The 19,015-nt window shown below is 40.8% G+C and overlaps 1 protein-coding gene across 1 annotated transcript in view; it reads right to left on the minus strand.

Moving 5' to 3' along the window:
* Positions 1-5,185: 5,185 nt before the first annotated feature.
* Positions 5,186-19,015, minus strand: part of LOC309384161 (prolyl endopeptidase FAP-like) — a 65,164-nt gene continuing 51,334 nt past the window's right edge. Inside the window, exons 22-26 of the mRNA XM_081937367.1 lie at positions 13,664-13,763; positions 12,590-12,654; positions 9,273-9,345; positions 8,898-8,971; positions 5,186-5,465 (exon numbers count right to left, since the gene is read on the minus strand). Of these exons, the coding sequence (XP_081793493.1) occupies positions 5,367-5,465; positions 8,898-8,971; positions 9,273-9,345; positions 12,590-12,654; positions 13,664-13,763 (411 nt within the window). The 3' untranslated portion in view covers positions 5,186-5,366. The remainder of the gene's footprint in view (positions 5,466-8,897; positions 8,972-9,272; positions 9,346-12,589; positions 12,655-13,663; positions 13,764-19,015) is intronic.

A 19,015-nucleotide genomic window follows, 5' to 3' on the forward strand; every position in this document is an offset into this window, starting at 1 on the left:
TTTCTGTTGATGAAAATCTATGAAGTCAGCCACCACTTGTCTGGCTGAGGATGAGTTTTTGCAGTCGGTGTTGGAACAACGGTGTCTGCGTGTGAACTTCGGCATTTAATCGTTTATCTCATAGTTCTGTTTGGGGGTGCTACAAAGTTGATTTTATGGCTTGGGTTCCACTGGGAAGAGGAATACTATAGCTTGCTCCAGGCGCCACTTTCACATGTTCAGTTCAAAATACGAAGGGCACCAGTGAGTGATGGGAAGCAATAATATCTATACCTTCAACAGGGCTGTCTGGGACAAGGAACCTGGTTCTCCATCAATCACTTTCATAAGAGCTACACATCTGCTACGGAGGTTCCAACCTATGTGGAACCATTGCAAACAATTGTGCTAGACGTGGGATCTTCCCTTGTGTGACTAGAAGGAGGAGGAAAGTTTGCAGAAAAATGCATATACTGTTTATTAAGCAGTGGTGAGTTATGACCGGTACACCCCAGTACAGGCGTACCGGTGCCTGCCAGAAGCACCAGGTACCGTTCTGGTATGGTGCTCCGGAGGGCCCACCCACCTGCGCTCCTTACTGGTATTTGAAGTTTTTGGAGCAGCTGGAGTGTCACGGGCAGTAAGTATGCATATGTGTATGCATGCGCTGTGCGTGTTCATGTGGTGGGCACCCGGACCTGTTGTACCGTACCAGTTGCAACAGGATCCAGAACCAACCACTGATATTAAGCCCTTAGTTACTCATCAAAATGCAGAAAGCATGCCACTTTACCTTAAAAAAAAATCACTGAAATTTGAGCAAGAGGGTTTTTCTTTTGCTCGCTGCTGCCTTTGGTTTGCAAAAGAGAGATGCCCAATTATATTACTGTACACAAAATCCAGGATTTCTTTGTTGCTCATATAGAAATCCTTGTTCTTCATAGGGCTTGTCCTGCTTTGTTGTCTGCTTAGTTTTACACTCTGCTTGCCTCATAGCAACATTGCTCATAACACAACTGTGGCTTTTCTTTCTCAGGGAGCTTCTCATATGCTGATTAGGACTGAGAGGAAGTGACTGGCCCGAGGTCAAATACTACCGGTATATCCTAGTGACTTTGTATCCATAATTATTAGCCAGGAATGCAAATGTTCTGCTATTTTATGCTCAATAATTTGATTTGTATCATGCAAACAGAATGACTTTATTATAATTGAGTGGTCCTTGGTGATCTCTGAATTTGATTGCTTCATTGCAGACATTTCATCACCATACTAGGTGACATCGTCAGTACTAGTAGGGAATGGGGTTTGCTCTCATTTTATATTCTAATGATTTGTCCTGCCAGCGCTGGTGGGAGTGGTTTTGGTTGTTCTTTGGTTGGGCTATTTACTATTAGCTTGTTTGACAGTCCCTTGATTGGAAGTTGTTTACTTCTTGATTGTTGGTCTGATATTAATCTTGGTGTTAACCTATGCTCATTTGGGTTGGTGCTGGTTTTTTATAATTGCTATTGCTGAGAAATAAATAGTGAACTAACTTAAAAGAATACAAGAGAAAGAAGCAGAGGTGGTATTCAGCAGGTTCTGACCAGTTCTGGAGAACCAGTAGTGGAAATTTTGAGTAGTTCGGAGAACTGGCAAATACCACCTCTGACTGGCACCGCCCCCATCTATTCTCTGCCTCCCGAGTCCCAGCTGATTGGGAGAGAATGGGGATTTTGCAGTATCCTTCCCCTGGAGTGGGGTGGGAATGGAGATTTTACAATATAATTCCCCTGCCATGCCCACCAAGCCATGCCACACCACGCCCACCAAGCCACGCCCACAGAACCGTTAGTTAAATTTTTTGAATCCCACCACTGGAAAGAAGCACTTTTTTTCCTAATTTATACAAAAGCACTGTTTGGGCTAGCACCAACCTGGCCCAGCTAGTTTGTGTGCCTAAAGGAAGGCTAGAATCTGGAACACCTCATTCCTAATCTAGCATCTTAAACAGTCCACCATGCTTCTTATTCTAGGAGACACAAGTATATCGCATAAAGCAAGAATCAGGTGTCAGTAACGTGACCATGGCTTTAGCTCCGATGACCCTCTCTGGATTAGGAAAAGATGCAAGATCACCCAAAGTGTTTCTCTTTACAGTTGCTCATTATGAAGAGACTGTAAGACAATGGTATCTGGGTATGGGAAAATTGGGAAATGAGGACATTCATTATAATTTCTACAGAGGCAAACAGAGCCTTTTTGAAGGACTCTATGTTTGCCTACTTCTCTTGCTAACTACTTTTGGATATTTCCTATTAATTGATTCAAAGAAGTTAGACACCTTCAAAGTGACACATTTATTTGGACCTTTCGTCCTTTGGCTAAATATTGCAATGTTTAAGAAGTTAGACCAGAGCTGAGGTGACCTAGATACAGGGCCACCCTAAACATGCTGTGAAATGTGGATTTGCTTCAAATTGAGATATGGAATATTTATTTGAATGGGACATGGCATTGGTTGGATACGGATGATTTTGTCTGGATTTGGAATGGGGAAAATATTGTGTATTGGAGCTGGTCTTTTTTTAAAGGAGAAACTGTCTCTGTTTGCCATGTTAAATTTTAGGGGGATTACTCTAGGATATCAGGAACTATTTTATGCCTTTTAAATGGAGTTTTGCTTACAGTTAAGACTTGAGATCAAGAATGTTGAGTTTATATATATGCTAATTAGTGTTAATATTTTAGTGCTCTGCTTGGACTTTTTGTTGATAATTGGGCAAGGAGAAGATGTTACTTATTTAATTTGCCTATTGTTAAAAGATTAGTTATAGTATGAAGACTTTTATATTTGTTAATTAAGAGAAGGTGAAGAGATTATGAAATTGTTTACTTTCTTAAGGGGGTTATTTTTACTTTTTTGCTTTCTTGCACTCTTTTTTCATTTCTTAGTATATTGTCTTTTATTTTTGTTTCTAAAACTTTTAATAAAATTATTATAACAAAAAAAGAAGATACAAGAAAATTGGATAAACTGTTTGCTGCCTTGAGTCATTTATAGAAGTAATAAAATGTAGTATATAAAGAAAGAAAAAGAAACAGTAACATACACAGTCACAAAAATGATTCAAATTGGTGGGAGCACAGAGAAAGCAGTTAAACATGAGCATGTTAAAATATACAAATACAAACTGATAAAGCTTCGGCTTATAACACATCAGATTTAATTATGGTTGAAAAGAAAAGTGTGGATAATTGATAAGGCATTACTAGGAAATAGTATCAAGTAGAGAATTGGAAAAGATCACACAAAAAATTCATGACCTGAACATTGAACTTGAAAGATTATGGTATAAACCAGCTATGGTAGTCCGGATGGTTACCAGCACACTGGTGCCATACCCCCCCAAAAAATCTTAGATGGCTCTTAGAAAACCTATGCATTGACAAAATTTCCATCTGTCAATTACAAAAGGCACATATTGGATAATGTAAACTATGCCAATACATTATGACATTCTAAGTTCTTGGGAATGTAGAAAGTTATCACCCAGCCCTGTCCTAGAAGAAAGAAATGTTTTGAGAAATATTTTAAAAAGGCAGAATATTATATTTCCCAGGATGAGAAATGGAGAAGCAATGCTCTTGGAAAGCAGCCCACACCTTTCTTAATAGCCCCCAACAGATGTCAGCACTTAAGAGATAAAAAGATAGCTAACTCTATTCATAAGCTTCACTCATGATCCAACAAAGGTAGGATTAGCCCTCACCCTCAGTAGGAATTGCCAAACACAAGCCTTCATTGCATCAGCATCCCAAACTTCAACCAAACTTAGCTCAGACATACATGACCATGGGAGTCTGACAACAGCCAATAGAATACATGTTCTGGAACTGGAAGCTCAAGTTCAAAGCCCAAGAGAAGGTATAAATAACCCCCACTCTCAAGTTCCATGTGATCAGCTGCCCAGAATCACCCATGTTCTTCGGCTTCATCAATAAATGGACTCTTTTTCCAATCAGCCTCCAGCTTCCATTTTGTCTCCAGTGCCTTTCTCCCAGCTTGGAAATGAACCAGATGGATATTCCTTCCAACAGGAAGAATTTAGTGTGTATGAAGGCCAACACCAACTAAAGAATTGAAGGCTATGATTTCACATTGTTGTGTATTTAATAACAACAACAACAACAACAATAATAATGCCTACAAGTGGTCTACCTGGGATCCAAATTTGAAGGTGTATCACCCAATGCTAAAGCCAAACTTGCCTTGACCAATATCAAAACACACATTTCACTTTTAACTGAAAAGAATCATTTTGCTCAGCTGAGATGCAATTCTCCACTGGACTAGCTGGAGGCAAGCGTTAAGCAGCCATTTTGTTGACTTTCATTTGCAGCAAAATTGTCTCTGATCCTTCTGAAGCATTTTTTTCCAGTGAATCCATTTGCTAGATTAAATAATCACCAGGATACATGACTGTTGTGGGCCAGCAGGAGCCGGTGGAACTGCAACCAGACTCCGACAGTGAGGGGCCTAATGACTCGGCTCTGGAAGATGTAGAGGACCCTGGATGGGGTTCCAACTCCAAGCAGGGATCAGAGAGGCTGGTTGGCCACCAGGAGGTGCCTGAGGCATGGAGCAGTGGTGAAACCCAAAGGGAGTGTGCTCCTGAAGTCATGCCTTGGAGCAGTGGGGAGGAGACAAGGGAGGTGGTTCTGGATGCCTGGCAACGAAGGGCTAATAGACGTAAAGAACAGCTACGCAGTTACAGGAGATAATTGAACTCAGGTGGTTGTAATTAGGCTCCTCTCAAGACTGTATTTAAGGAGGGACTTTCTGCAAGCTGTTTGCAGGAATCAACATATTTACCAGAGCTGGAGAAGCTATCGGGTCTTGTCCTCTTGGCAGGCTGGATTGCTGCCAAGGTCTCGTCTGTGCTGGATTGCTGCCAAGGTCTCGTCTGTGCTGGATTGTTGCCAAGGTCTCATCTGTGCTGGATTGCTGCCCAAGTCTAGTTTGTGTGTTAATAAATCACTGTGCAGTATCTTTGTCTCAGCATGTTTTGGTGTATGAAGAGGGGGGGTCAGAACACATGACTATCTCCAAGAACACTTCCCCACCAACCCGAATTCTTTACATTCATAATGTATACCTGTATTTGACATGTGAGACTTCTGACAATATAGGGAGAGAATAAGCAAAATATGCAGCCTTTAATTTCACACTTTTATTTTTATTCATTTATTTCCTAGCTAACAAAAATTCCCAAGCGGTACACAAGGGTCAGTAAGAAACACCGTCACCCCTTTAATTCCATGTTTAGCCTACTTTTGGCATGTGCATAGTTTGTGCAATTCACATTGCTTCGTCTTGGAATCAAGACAGAAGAGAGGATTCCTTAAGGCAGAGAAAAACACTGTTTCAGGAAATGGGTCATGTGAATGTAGAGATGCTTCAAAGAAAGGCCTGGAATTCCATGGTTTTGGTCTGTGTACCACTGAAAAGGAAGAGAAATGTTATCTTAATCCTGTGGTTCTTAAGCAGAATTCAAACAAACAGAAAAGAACTTTACAAGATGGGGTGGGGGACAGAATAGGGGATTTGGGTCTTTGCATCTCATCTATGCTCTCACCCTCTAAGGAAGTGTAGGAAGTTAGCACCCATCTCCTAGGAAAATGAAATATCCTAGGAAATATTAAAAAGGCAGAATATTATATTTCCCTGGATGAGAAATGGAGAAACATGTTTTAGGCAGGAAACAGACTCACTCTTAATAGCCCCCACCATCCTCAACATCCCACAGCAGATGTTCGCATTTAAGAGATAAAGAGATAGCTAGGTCTATTCATAGGCAAATGCCCTCACCCAAGATCCAGCAAAGGTAGGATTAGCCCTCTACCCATCTCACCACATGGCACCTGGGAAGATTACATCACCCAGCAAGGCTCAACCAAGCCTGGGATTCAGGACAGCCTACAGAGTTGCCCCTGCATGACCCCATGGGAGTCTGACAACCAATCCGTATACAAGCTCAACTTTAAAAGCCCAGAGAGGGCATAAAACTCAGGCACTCTCAGCATCTCTCCCCCCTTTTTTTCTTCACCCAACCTCTTCAAGGCATGTGATCCTGTCCACCATTAAAACCATCTTTCCAAACAGCCACCATGTTTCCAGTGACTTTCTCCCCACTTGGAATTGAACCCAGATTTTTTCCAATAGAAGGTTGCATAGCAAGACCCTGCCATTCTAACATGTTATAGAAGGGGGGTGGTGGTTTCCTGTTTCAAGAACAAAAGCCAAAACGTGTGTGATTCTCTTTTGTAACAAAAGCCACTTAGTTCCTGAAGGGGCAACAACAAGGTTACAATGGCAAACATCCAAGCTGAAGGAACCAATCTGTACTGATTGTAATGAAAACAGCTGAGCAACAGTATCATTAGGATTTGTCTTGAAACGAGGTCTTCAGAATTGCAAAACAAAAACACCACCCTCCCTCCATTCATATTCCATTTATGTTTTGACTAGTAGCATAAAACATGCTGGTTTCCTATCAGAGGTAACCTCCCCCACCCCAAGTTTACAACAATGTTGGCATCTAGGGCACATCTCCCTTTTATACAGAATAATAGAATTGGAAGGTACTTTGAAGGTTTTCTAGTCCAACCCTTTGCTTTGTCAGGAAACCCTATACCGTTTCAGATAAAGGGTTGTCCAATCTCTTCTTTAAAAACTTCCAGAGCCCCCACAACCTCTGGAGGCAAGACATTCCATCGGTTGATTAATCTAACTAACAGGAATTTTCTCCTTAGTTCCAGGTTGCTTCTCTCAATTAGTTTCCACCCTCCTCTCTTATTGGGAAATAACCTGCCTTCCATTGAGGACCTGAACACTGCACAATTCAAAAAGAGGGCCGGGAAAATATTTACAGACCCCTCACATCCTGGACATAAATTGTTTCAACTCCTACCCTCAAAGCGAAGCTACAGAGCACTGCACACCAAGACAACTAGACACAAGAACAGCTTTTCCCCCCGAACGCCATCACTCTGCTAAACAAATAATTCCCTCAACACTGTCAAACTATTCACTAAGGCTGTATTACTATTAGTCTTCTCATCGTTCCTATCATCTATCTCCTCCCACTTATGACTGCATGACTGTAACTTTGTTGCTTGTATCCTTATGATTTATATTGATATTGTTTCCTGATTGCTTATTTATACCCTATGACTATCATTAAGTGTTGTAACTTATGATTCTTGACAAATGTATCTTGTCTTTTTATGTACACTGAGAGCGTATGCACCAAAGACAAATTTCTTGTGTGTCCAATCACACTTGGCCAATAAAGAATTCTATTCTATTCTGTTCTACTCTATTCTATTCTATTCTATTCTATTCGATTCTATTCTATTCTATTCTATATAAGTTATGGTAGAGCAGGCACTTGCATCTATGATTCCAGTTTAAAAGGAAAATTGGATTTAAGGAGATGAGCCTTGTCCTTTGTCCATTGGAGGAATATTTGAGGCTCCCTACATAAGCAAGGGGTCAGCAGTATTGTTCCTATAGGCACCATGGTGCCTACGATACGCTGAAAAGCATTGGCTAGACCCAAAATTTAGCCTAAAATTACCTTGCTTATAGGTTAAATCCCAAACAATCAGCAAAAGCTGTGGCATTTTCATGTTCCCACCTAAAATTTTGCAATACTTTGGATGAGAAAGTGAAGTGAAAATCCTGTGACCTTTAGTAATTTCTCAAGATTTAGGCCATTTTACAAACATATTTAATTGGGCACATTTTGGACCTACAGTGCCATACCTGCTAAACAGAATTTTAATTAAAGAAATATTTGAGATTAATTATATTTTATTTAATTAGTTGTAGTATTTGGAGACTTGATTTTAATTCCAGAAGTCCCTCCCCACCCCCTTATTCTTTTCCATATACTCTAATATATTATCTGGCTAGGCTACATATCATTGTGGCCTGGAACAATGAATAAAAACTAATCAAAGAGAGATGCAACCTGGAATTAAGGAGAAACTTCCTAACAGTGAGGACAACTAACCAGTGGCACAGCTTGCTGCCAGACGTTGCCAGTGCTGATCACTGGAGAATTTTAAGAAGAGACTGAACAGTCACTTGTCTGGAATGGTATAGGATGGTGAATTGAATTGAATTGAAGTGATGGTGAACCTCTGGCACATGTGCCATGGCCCGCATGCCCACAAAGCCCTCTCTATGGACATGCGCACCATCGCCAGCTGCTCTTCTGGTTTCCAGTATACCCGCTGGTCTTCATGGGCGCCAGAGCACCAGAAAATGGCCTGAAAATGGCCAAAAAAGGCCAAAAAACAGGCATGAATGTACCAGCCAGCTTGTCTTCAGGTTTCCAGCACTCTGGTGCAGGCGCATGCATGCATATTCTGGTTTGGGCACTCAATACCGAAAAGATCTATACCAGGTCACTGGTATAGGATCTCCTGCTTGAACTAGACTAGAAGACCTCCAAGGTTCCTTCCAGGTCTATTCTGATTGATTGAGTTGCAGTAGCAGCTGCCTTTCATTCAGGAGTTCAAAGCAGCATATGTAGCAGTCCCTCCTACTGCTTTACTATTGGAAAACCTTAAACACAAGTTATGAATGGATTGCCATGGAGAAAATCTATGTGGCCACTAAGAATCAATACTGACTTGCTGCCATGATGTAATCAAAATCAATCAATCCTCCCATTTCCCACTCATAAAGGCCACTCTGTAAAGTAGGCTGAACTGGGTGAGAATAACTTCCCCAAATTTAGCAGTTGAAACATCTATGACCGAGGGTGGATTAAAAGCTATCCCCACTCCTAATCTAACACCGAACAACTATCCCAAATTATTTGTGTGTCCCATTAATGCTTAAATGATTTGATCATATCTACCATTGCTTGAAAATCCACTTGTGCATTGACTAAGGCTTTGGAGATCTGTGCCGAGTTCTGAAAATGAACATTATCTGAAATATCAAGCAAGGAAGAAATTAGGAAAGTGAACGTGGCTGATGAAAAACAAGAATCCTACCAGTCTGACAAATACCAGAAAGCACGCAAGAGCAGAACATTAGACTCATGTCATGAGTTAACAAGCGATATAGCAGGGACGATCAACAATGAGTCAGCAGTGCTCAATGTGTCAGATAGAAAATGAAAATATGTCTAAATGTATTGACCCTGCTCACAGGAACAGAGAAATGCTTAATGTTTCTTTAACAAAGTGGTTCTCTCTCAGGATTGGTACCGGTTTTTCATAGACCTCACCATCTGCCGTTCCATGGATGAGAAGGTAATCCACATTATGGAAATTCTGAGCCCTTGCCATAACCGTTGAATTCTGAAAGGGAAAATAATTAACAATTATGGAGCTGCCAAACGTAAAAAGGATAGGTGCCTTCATTACCAAGTGTCCTATGTTCTTGTGACAGTAATCTATCAGCCAGTGAAAAGTTTTTCTCTACTTTCTGCTAATTGTTCTTAAATCTCAGGCTTCATGGGTTTTGTTTAGGGAATTACGGTGTTTCTCAGAGTATAAGACGCACCAAGATTTTCAAGAGGCAAGTTAAAAGAAAAAAGTTTTTGCACTCTGTAGAGCTCCCCAAAACGGACCATTTTTCATGAAAAAAAAGAGCATGCATTTTTCATTTGTCAAAAAAAGGACATGCATAGCCTTTAGGAGGCTTATAGAGTGCTCCTGAGGGCTTGCCCCCCCCCCAAACGACCCCAAAATGTCCCGTTTTTCACTCATTTTTGCCCTCCCCAGCTCCCAGGAGCACTCTGGAAGCCTCCTAAAGGCTATGCATGGCCATTTTTGTGAAGTGGGGTGGGGTTTTGGGAGGCCAAAGATGCTGTATTCAGTGTATAAGAAGCACCCAGATTTTCACCCTCTTTTTTGAGGGAAAAAGATGCATCTTATACTCTGAAAAATATGGTACCTGCAAATACAGATAGACCTCAATTTACAACAGTTCATTTAGTGACTGTTCGAAATCACAACAGCACTGACAAAAGTGACATAGGACAATTTTTCATACTTATGACTGTTGAGGTCTTCCCATGGTCATGTGACCAAAATGTAGGTGCTTGGTGACTGGTTCATATTTATGATGGTTGCAATATCCTGGGGTGGTGGTGTGTGTAACAAGATCACCTTTTGCGACGTTCTGACAAAGTCAACAGGGAATCCAGATTCATTTAACAACCATATTACTAACTTAACAACTGCAGTGAATCACTTAAAAACTGTTAAGTGTTGTAAAATGGGGTAAAACTCACTTAACAAATGTCTCACTTAGCAACAGAAATTTTGGGTCAATTGTGATCAAAAGTTGAGGACTACCCGTTTCTCATAGTAGCACAAGATCGTAAGATGTGGAAAGACCTGTTCCATAGAATCGCCAAGAGTCGGACATGACTGAATGGTTAACATTATTGTCTCATAGAGATTTTTCAATGCAAGACTCACGGGATACAGCCTTCAGCTAAATGTACATTTCAGTAATAAATTGTGTTGCAAATCTATTTTGAAAATTTGTTTGAATCATGGTTACCTTCGGGTTAGTTCAAAGAAACGACTTCCTTCTTAGGTAGCCCAGAAAAGGTTTAGCCCAGAAAAGAGAAGCAAGATAAAACTATGAATGGCTCAATAAATATCTCATTTCAACTTAAATTTCTCATTTTCCTGAAATAAGACTTGGTTTGCCTTATTTCTATATCAGAAACAGTCCGCATAAGTAGCCCAAAATGTTCAATGTACTATAGATAAGATTTCTGCGGTTTTGTTTAAAATTGGAGGGAAAAGACCATGGGGACAATGCTAAGTAAAGTCCTATACAGTAGAACAGGGGTGTCCAAACTTGGGAACTTTAAGACTTGTGGACTTCAACTCCCAGAATTCCCCAGCCAGCCATGCTGGCTGGGGAATTCTGGGAGTTGAAGTCCACAAGTCTTAAAGTTCCCAAGTTTGGACACCCCTGCAGTAGAACCTCGGGTCACGAATGCTTCTGACCATGACCAAATCGGGTGCAAACCAAAAAATCCGCTAAATGTTTCACTCTGGTCACAAACACATCCTTGGGTAGTGATCAAACACAGTCATGGCAATTTCCCCTTCTGTGCCATTTTTTTTGTACATGCATGCACAGTCAGTCTTGCTTCCGATCACAACCAAATCAAGTTGCGACCGAAGTCCTGGAACGGAGGTTCCACTGTACCTCATTTTTCCAGTAAAGTTAACCTACTATCTGCCAATCCCTTGAGCTATCCACAAACCATATTGGCACAGAATTGGATGCCCTCACTGGCAATACCTATCTTGCCAGCCAGTGACACTGCCCTTATTCACTTTGTATAGGACATATAAAAAAAAAGTTGGAACCTTCAGTTTTGTTTCCCTCCCAACCCTCAAATATTAGCAGTCAATAGGAAAACATCTATCGACACAGGCTGAGTGGGGAAGGTGGCATGTTTTGATAGACAGACTGACATGGATATTATCTGTCACTCTGTTTTTGCCCAAGTGGTTTGTGTGAGTGCATCTAAAGGGACTCCAAGTAGCATCTGATAGGCTTCTTTTGGATACATGTTTAACGCTATTACAGAACAGCATTAAACTTTTAATTTAAAAAGCAGACTGAAGAACTATGGAGGAACCCAGTGAGAGTTGAATTTTAAAGCATCAGAGGCATCTCTCCCCCCCCCCCCCCACACACACCTTTCCTCCTCCTTCTCATCAGGCCAACTTAGGTCTCCAAGCCAATCCCTGGTGGGTACAACTAAAGAGCCAAGCTTTATTTCCCTGGATTTTCTTCCTTCCCAAAGACAGTGCCTGGGGACCACAGGGAGTGATTCAGCACCAACACAGTGGCTCTTATATGTCCTGCTGGCCATACGTTGACTATAACACCAACCAACAGAATCAATGAACTGCATCAGCTCACAACCAAGGCTTACTGTTGTGACTTATTGTTGTTGAAATACTGGAACTGCTCAAGGCATTTAAAGCTATCTCAGGAATAGTTTGGGGATAACGATGTTATGAGGGCATGGCTTTTTCAGTTTAAAAGGAGACCTTTAATTTCCTTTATAAAACCATGTGTTACCCTCTGCCAACCTGCCAACCATGTCCCTATTATGTCCTCACAGCTACGACGGCCCTCCAGGAACGTGTTGGCTCAGGAACGCTGCTGATCGATCAAGACGCAATCAGTCGCTTGGCAGGAGAACGCAGCCCTGCCATTGGTCGGTCCGTCTGACAGCTGCTATATAAAGAGCTGTCAGACGGCTAAGCGTTGTTGCCGGTTCCAGAGTTGCCTTACTCGTTAGCATTTACTTGTTAGCCAATAAAGGTTGTTTTGTTCACAACCTGCCTTGCTTCAGTTCCTACCCCCCTGTTTCCCCAAAGGGAATATTCCCAATTACCCTAAATATCAATTTAAGACAATGCCAGATGGAAGAACCGGCAGAGACCGGAAGAGGACAGCCCACATACCCAGCCAAGGAGCAAAAGGCAAGAAAAGGAAATTTGAAATTTAACAATAAGAGCGTAATTAAAGTATAGTAATTGTTTACACAATTCTTACTTTGTAATGCTCAAGATTGTCAGATTTGGTGGGAAGACCCATAAATCGTTCAGTGTAGATGGATGCTGCAATATACAATAAATGCAGCTGTCACGATGCACAGAAACACATTAACACACGCACACAAGAGCAAATGTATTATAAAGCATGTATTTACATTCATTCATGCTGGGCATTCAAGGGGGAAGTTTGGGCAGTTTTCTTGTAATTTTCCACAAAATGGACAATTACCGTACTTTTAAAGCTGGCCTCATGCTACAAAACACATCAAAGCAGCCCTAATCACATAGGGGGTAAGCCTACTATTAGCCAGAGTGAAGAGAGTGCCTTCACTTTCTTAGTTTGTATATTAAGTGCAAAACCATTTTACGCAGATAGACCTCCTTATTGAATTCATTACGAAAATAAATATTTTTTTTGCCAAGGAAGCAGGGAGCTGTCAAAATAACACTGTTTGTACCTTAATTTGATGGTTATGTGGAATTACATGTCTCTGTGATATGCATTCTATGTGCTTTGATTTGTGGGCCAATGATCATTTCCTATAGTTCCTTCAGCAGCAAACCCTTGCAAAGGGGTGGGGGGAAGAATGCCTGGGATGGCATAAAAAGGGTAATGAAGGTGGAGGAGTGTTGAAGAAGTAGCTGGGCCTGATGCCAAGCTGCCAGCTTCGTAGCCACAAGATTGCGTGCAGAAGCCATTGAGATGAAGGCCAGGCCCAGCCAAAGTTTAACATCTGAAGCTACGATTGAACTTAAAAAGGGCACCTAATAATTGGACACAGGAGCTGTTTCATGGACAATAGTGTCTTTGAAAAGGCTTTCAAAGTGTTTGCTTTAAGAACATCTGCTTTGAAGACATATACTCAGCAGCTCTGCAAACTATTTCAAAGCAAGCTTTGCTCAAGTGAAGGTGTGTTTGTTTTTAAATGAAAGTGTATTTTGAAGGAGGTGTTTTTAGATGAAGTGTTCCTCAACCCTTTTTTTTTCATATGAGCAAAGGCCTAGCAGTGACCTAATTTTTTAAAAATAATCCAGCTGTCAAAACCTCATATTTTTAGTTGTTTTTCCATACCATAATATTCCCAGCTGGAAACAGGAGCCACAGCTATTCCACACTTAAACATGCCAGTACCAGATCCAAGTGCCAGAGATGAAATATATCCACCGTAGGACTAGAAGAAAACAAGAGAGAAGTTAATATTCGAAAAGGCAAGAATTTGCTCTCTAAGAATCTAAGTCATAATATACTGAAGCCAAGGAGAACATTTGTTTTGGCATCCAGGAACATCGACTACTCAACAGTTTCTCCTAAATAATTTTCTATGAACCACTGCAACAAATGGGACTTCCAAATATTTCTCTTCTTTAAAAATACATCTCTTTAATTCCTCTAGGAGCCTAAGATGTTGCACCTGAGGATGTTGCACCATATTTTAACCTCATAACAATCTTGGGAGCGTTGATCCCAAATCAGCCAGGTGAGTTCCACAATTGAGTGAGAACCTGAACCTGCATTTTCCCTTCTGCAAGGACAGAAAGAAGGAAGGAACTATGATTCTTACATCGTATTAAACCATATTATGATTTGGGATTGGCTTTGCATGTTATGTATACCCAGCCATTATGGCTACAGAAGATGAAAGAAATGTTGCTCTGCCCCAGATGTTCTTTTAGCTGAAGAGTAACAATCATTTACGTTAGAGATGATCTGTGACAAAATTTCTCAATTTTTCAAGCCTTTTTCATAAAAAGAGAAAATAGCTCTTCTCGGTAATTCTTCATGCCCTTTTGCAGATTGGCAGATATCATTTACACATATGAGGGAGACTAAGGAATGTATTAATATTATGAAAGTTGAAATTCTAGGGCAGGGGTGTCAAACTCACATTGTCATATTGTCATGTGATGTATCGCAGCTTCCCCCCCCCTTGCTAAACTGTGCGCTTAGACAGCTCATGACGCATCCAGCCCATGGGCCGTGAGTTTGACACCCCTGTTCTAAGGTATAATGTCATTCAAGAATCTGAACTACATTGTGTGGAGATGAATAAAACATTATGTAATATAACAGCATTATCAAGGGACTGCGATCCTTACAAAGTAAGCAACAAAGAAAACATCTACTAAGATGATGAAGAAGAAAAAATCAGGAACAGCCTTCCCACAGTGTAGAGTGAGATGACTGTCTCAGCAGCAGAATTAGCCTGCCATTAAAGGGCAGCATAGTATTAATTACTTCATTTGTTATTACAGCACATGGTAGGACAAGAGAGGTGATTATGGGACTTGAGATATATTAAAATAACATGGCAGTGTTATTGATAATGATGGGCTAGACAGCTTGCCTTTTACTGATCTGTCTCAAGGTGGGAACACGTGCAAAGGAAAAAGAAGCAAACCAGAGAAACGTGGTTACTCAGAAGTGGGGGCCCACAGTTACACTGTGTTAAGATGGGTGGCCAATAAATGTAATAATAAATAAAATAAATATGCACACAGTGTATGTGCTTTGATCCTGGGGTCTGCGCACAGAAGATGCCAAGTTATAATGCTTTTATAAGCTGGACTTCCTTGTTTTTCCTTTTGAAGACATTTCGCTTCTCATCCAAGAAGCTTCTTCAGCTCTGACAGGATAGTGGGGAATGGAAGGGTTTATATTCCTTGCAGGCAGCTGGTAATCTGCATCCTTTTAGAAAGTTGTTGAAGCACTTGGAAGTTTATCTGTGTCTTCAGGGTCACCTGAGTATTGCTCCTGGTTCCTGTAGTCTGCAATTTTTTCCTCTGGAAATCCATTCCTCTTCCCACACCATTCAAAAAAGGGTGTTCATCCCAATATTGTATAGCTAAAAGCCTTTGGGATAACCATGCCCTGGATGGCTGAGAATCTCTACAGGCTTTTTGCCAAGTCATAAAGTCTTTAGTTTGGATTTAACATGTTGTGTGAACCTAACCATGACAGTTAAGGCAGGATTATGACACGGTAAAAGTTGTGAAAACCTTATGAGTTGATTCATTGAACAATAGACTGTGATGAAATAAACCGTAGCTATACATTCCTTTGGTCACGATATATGTGGCTATTTGCACCGTAGGGACCCTGCTAACACTAGCAACACAGGTTCTCAGTGGACTAACAAAAGAGCTCAACCCCAACCGTTACGGTTCTACCAGCAGAATGTTAAACATTAATTTGGAAAATAACCCCTTTGGATCTCAGTTACCCACAAAATTGCATGATTCTGCAGCTGTAGACAAATATTTGCAGTAGAAGCTTATCTGCACTGCCTGGTTATCCTGTCATTAGAACCAGCAGGCAGAGATGGATGATGGTTTTCCTCTGTTAATTCCCTAGTCACAAGGTGATCTCAGGGCGCCTTTCTCTGCTGAAGTGCAATTTTTTCCCATTGTGGCTCAGTGAGAGTGGGAGCATTTTATTTGTTGCAGGCGAACCTCAGAGGAAGCACCCCTTCAACTAGGCCAATGCTTATCATGCCTAGCACTGATCTTTTTAAGGATTAATTTAACAGTAGGAATCTGGAATGCTGAAAAACAAAGGGCCAAGATCCAAAATTATGTTTATTGCCAAGGATATTCCCTCCCCCACCAGTCTTAACAATGAGAGCAAATTACTTTAGTCTGGTGCTCCATTTAGAAGTGTTCCGTCTTCATACGGGAAAATAAATGACCAAAGTAAACTGGGGAGGTGAGAGCACGAGTGAGTAAAGGGACACAATAATATGCATTTTGGTAAATGAATACTTTGTGGAGACCTTCACCCACCAAGGTGTCCACTTTCTAAACACACCCTTCATATGCTCTGGGTCTGAAGTGTTCTCAACTTCTACTATATAAAGGCTGAAGATGGCCAGTTTCAATGATAGCATCATGTTGTTTATCTGAAGTATTTTAAGAAAGCTTATTGTTGAATAAGTATGTATGTATATATAATCTTTACTGTCATTGCACTTAAATGCAACGAAATTGGTTTTAACCTCACTGGTGCAAAATTATAACAGAAACGAAAAAAGAAAGAAAAAGAAAAAAAACTAGCCTCGAGTGATTGTGGTTGTATTTAAAAGTCTCACAGCCCAAGTATAGAAACTATCTTTAAACCTGTTTGTTCGGCTGGCTATACTTTGATGTCTTCTGCCTGATGGTAGAAGTGCAAAGAGACACTGACCAGGGTGTGAATCATCTCTGAGTATCTTCCTTACTCTGCTAAAGCAGGGAGATCTGGCAATGTCATCCAGTGGTGTCAGAGGGCAACCAATGGTTTCTTGTGCCGAATTGATCACTCTCTGTAGTGCCTTCCTGTCTGCAGCTGTTAAACCAGCTTACCATACTGTAATGCAATATGTGAGGACATTTTCTATGGTGGACCAATAGAAAGAGGTCATCAGCCATTGTTCCACCTGATTTTTTCACAGGACTCTAAGGAAATCAAGTCTCTGTTGGGCCTTTCCAATCACCAGAGACGTGTTGTTTTTCCAGGTGAGATCTTGACTAATAAGCACTCCCAAGAATTTATAAGAGGAAACCCCTCGATATACAGTGGGGCAGGTTCCTCTCTGTGCTTCCGGAAATCTAGCACCATCTCCTTTGTCTTACTAGTATTTAGATGTAAGTTGTTTCTTGAGCACCATGCAGATATCTTCTGGACTTCTTCCCTGTATGCTGATTCGTCCCCTCCAGTTATGAGACCCAGCACTGTTGTGTCGTCTGCAAACTTTATTATGATGTTGGATGGTTATATAGGAAAAAAAGAAAGGGACACTTTCTCCAGCAGAGGGCTCCATCAGGCATGAAGAAAAAGGGGAATTGTTTTATGACCATAATGGCGAACCTATGGCACGCGTGCCAGAGGTGGCACACGACACCCTCTCTGTGGGCACATGAGCCATCACCCCAGCTCAGCTCCACCGTGTATGTGTATGTGTCTCTCGCCGACCAGCTGGTCTTCAGGTCTCTGCCACACATGCACAGGGGAGCGGAGTGCATGTGCAGGGTGTGTACATGCACAGGGGCACACGGCGTATGTGGAGGCATGCATGGGGCACAGGGCATATGCAGGGGGCTGGGTGTGCATGTGCGGGGGGCAAGGCACATGTATGGGGCCGCAGGTGCATTGCATTTTGGGGGTTCGGGCGGACATGGGTGCATTCGCATGCATAGGTGCACACTTTGGGCACTTGGTCCAGAAAAGGTTTGCCATCATGTTTAGGAGCTTCTCTACTAATAAACATTGCGCTCTTCATGTGTAATTTATTTCACCTGTCATGAACTCCTTGGATTGGGTGGGCTGAGAAAATATATCCATTATATCATTTAGTCATAGCATTTTATATATTGTTATGTCACCACTGGTCAATGTAATATATGTGTATATATATATGTATGTATGTATGTATGTATGTATGTATTTATGTGTGTGTGTGTATATATATATATATGTATTTGTGTTACAACCCCTGGTATGACTAAATATGGGAGGAAGGTCACTACTCCCTCTTTCTGTCCTTCGGCTTATCACAAAGACCATGCAGGCAGAAAACCATATTTTTATTTTTACTGTTGCCTTTTTATACAATTACAACATATATATATATATATATATATATATATATATATATATATATATATATATATATATATATATATATATATATATATATATATATATATATATATATATATATATATATATATATATATATATATATATATATATATATATATATATATATATATATATTTGTTTTCGTAGATTTTCACGGGTTTAGGTATGCTGGTTTTGTTGTATTCGGGTCTTTTCCCGTGTAAGGTTGAGATTGTCTTTGCAACGTTTCGGCAGGATCAAAGATGGCAGGTGAGATCCTGCCGAAAAGTTGCAAAGACAATCTCAACCTTACACGGGAAAAGACCCGAATACAACAAAACCAGCATATATATATATATATATATATATATATATATATATATATGTGTGTGTGTGTGTGTGTGTGTGTGTGTGTGTGTGTGTGTGTGTGTGTGTGTGTGTGTGTTTTCGTAGATTTTCACGGGTGTAGGTATGCTGGTTTTGTTGTATTCGGGTCTTTTCCCGTGTAAGGTTGAGATTGTCTTTGCAACGTTTTGGCATTTTAAGCCCACGCTTGAAGATGGCAGGTGAGATCCTGCCGAAATGTTGCAAAGACAATCTCAACCTTACACGGGAAAAGACCCGAATACAACAAAACCAGCATATATATAGTATTTGTGCTGATAAATAAATAAAGGGAGATTGTCCCTTTATTTATCAGCACAAATACAACACAAATATAAAAAGACAACATTAAAAATAAAAATATGGTTTTCTGCCTGGATGGTCTTCTGTAATGAGCCGAAGGACAGAAAGGGGGAGTAGTGAGCTCCCTCCCATATTTGGGCA

This window comes from Natrix helvetica (genome assembly GCF_964273705.1).
Source record: "Natrix helvetica genome assembly, chromosome: 1".
Classification (NCBI taxonomy): domain Eukaryota; kingdom Metazoa; phylum Chordata; class Lepidosauria; order Squamata; family Natricidae; genus Natrix; species Natrix helvetica.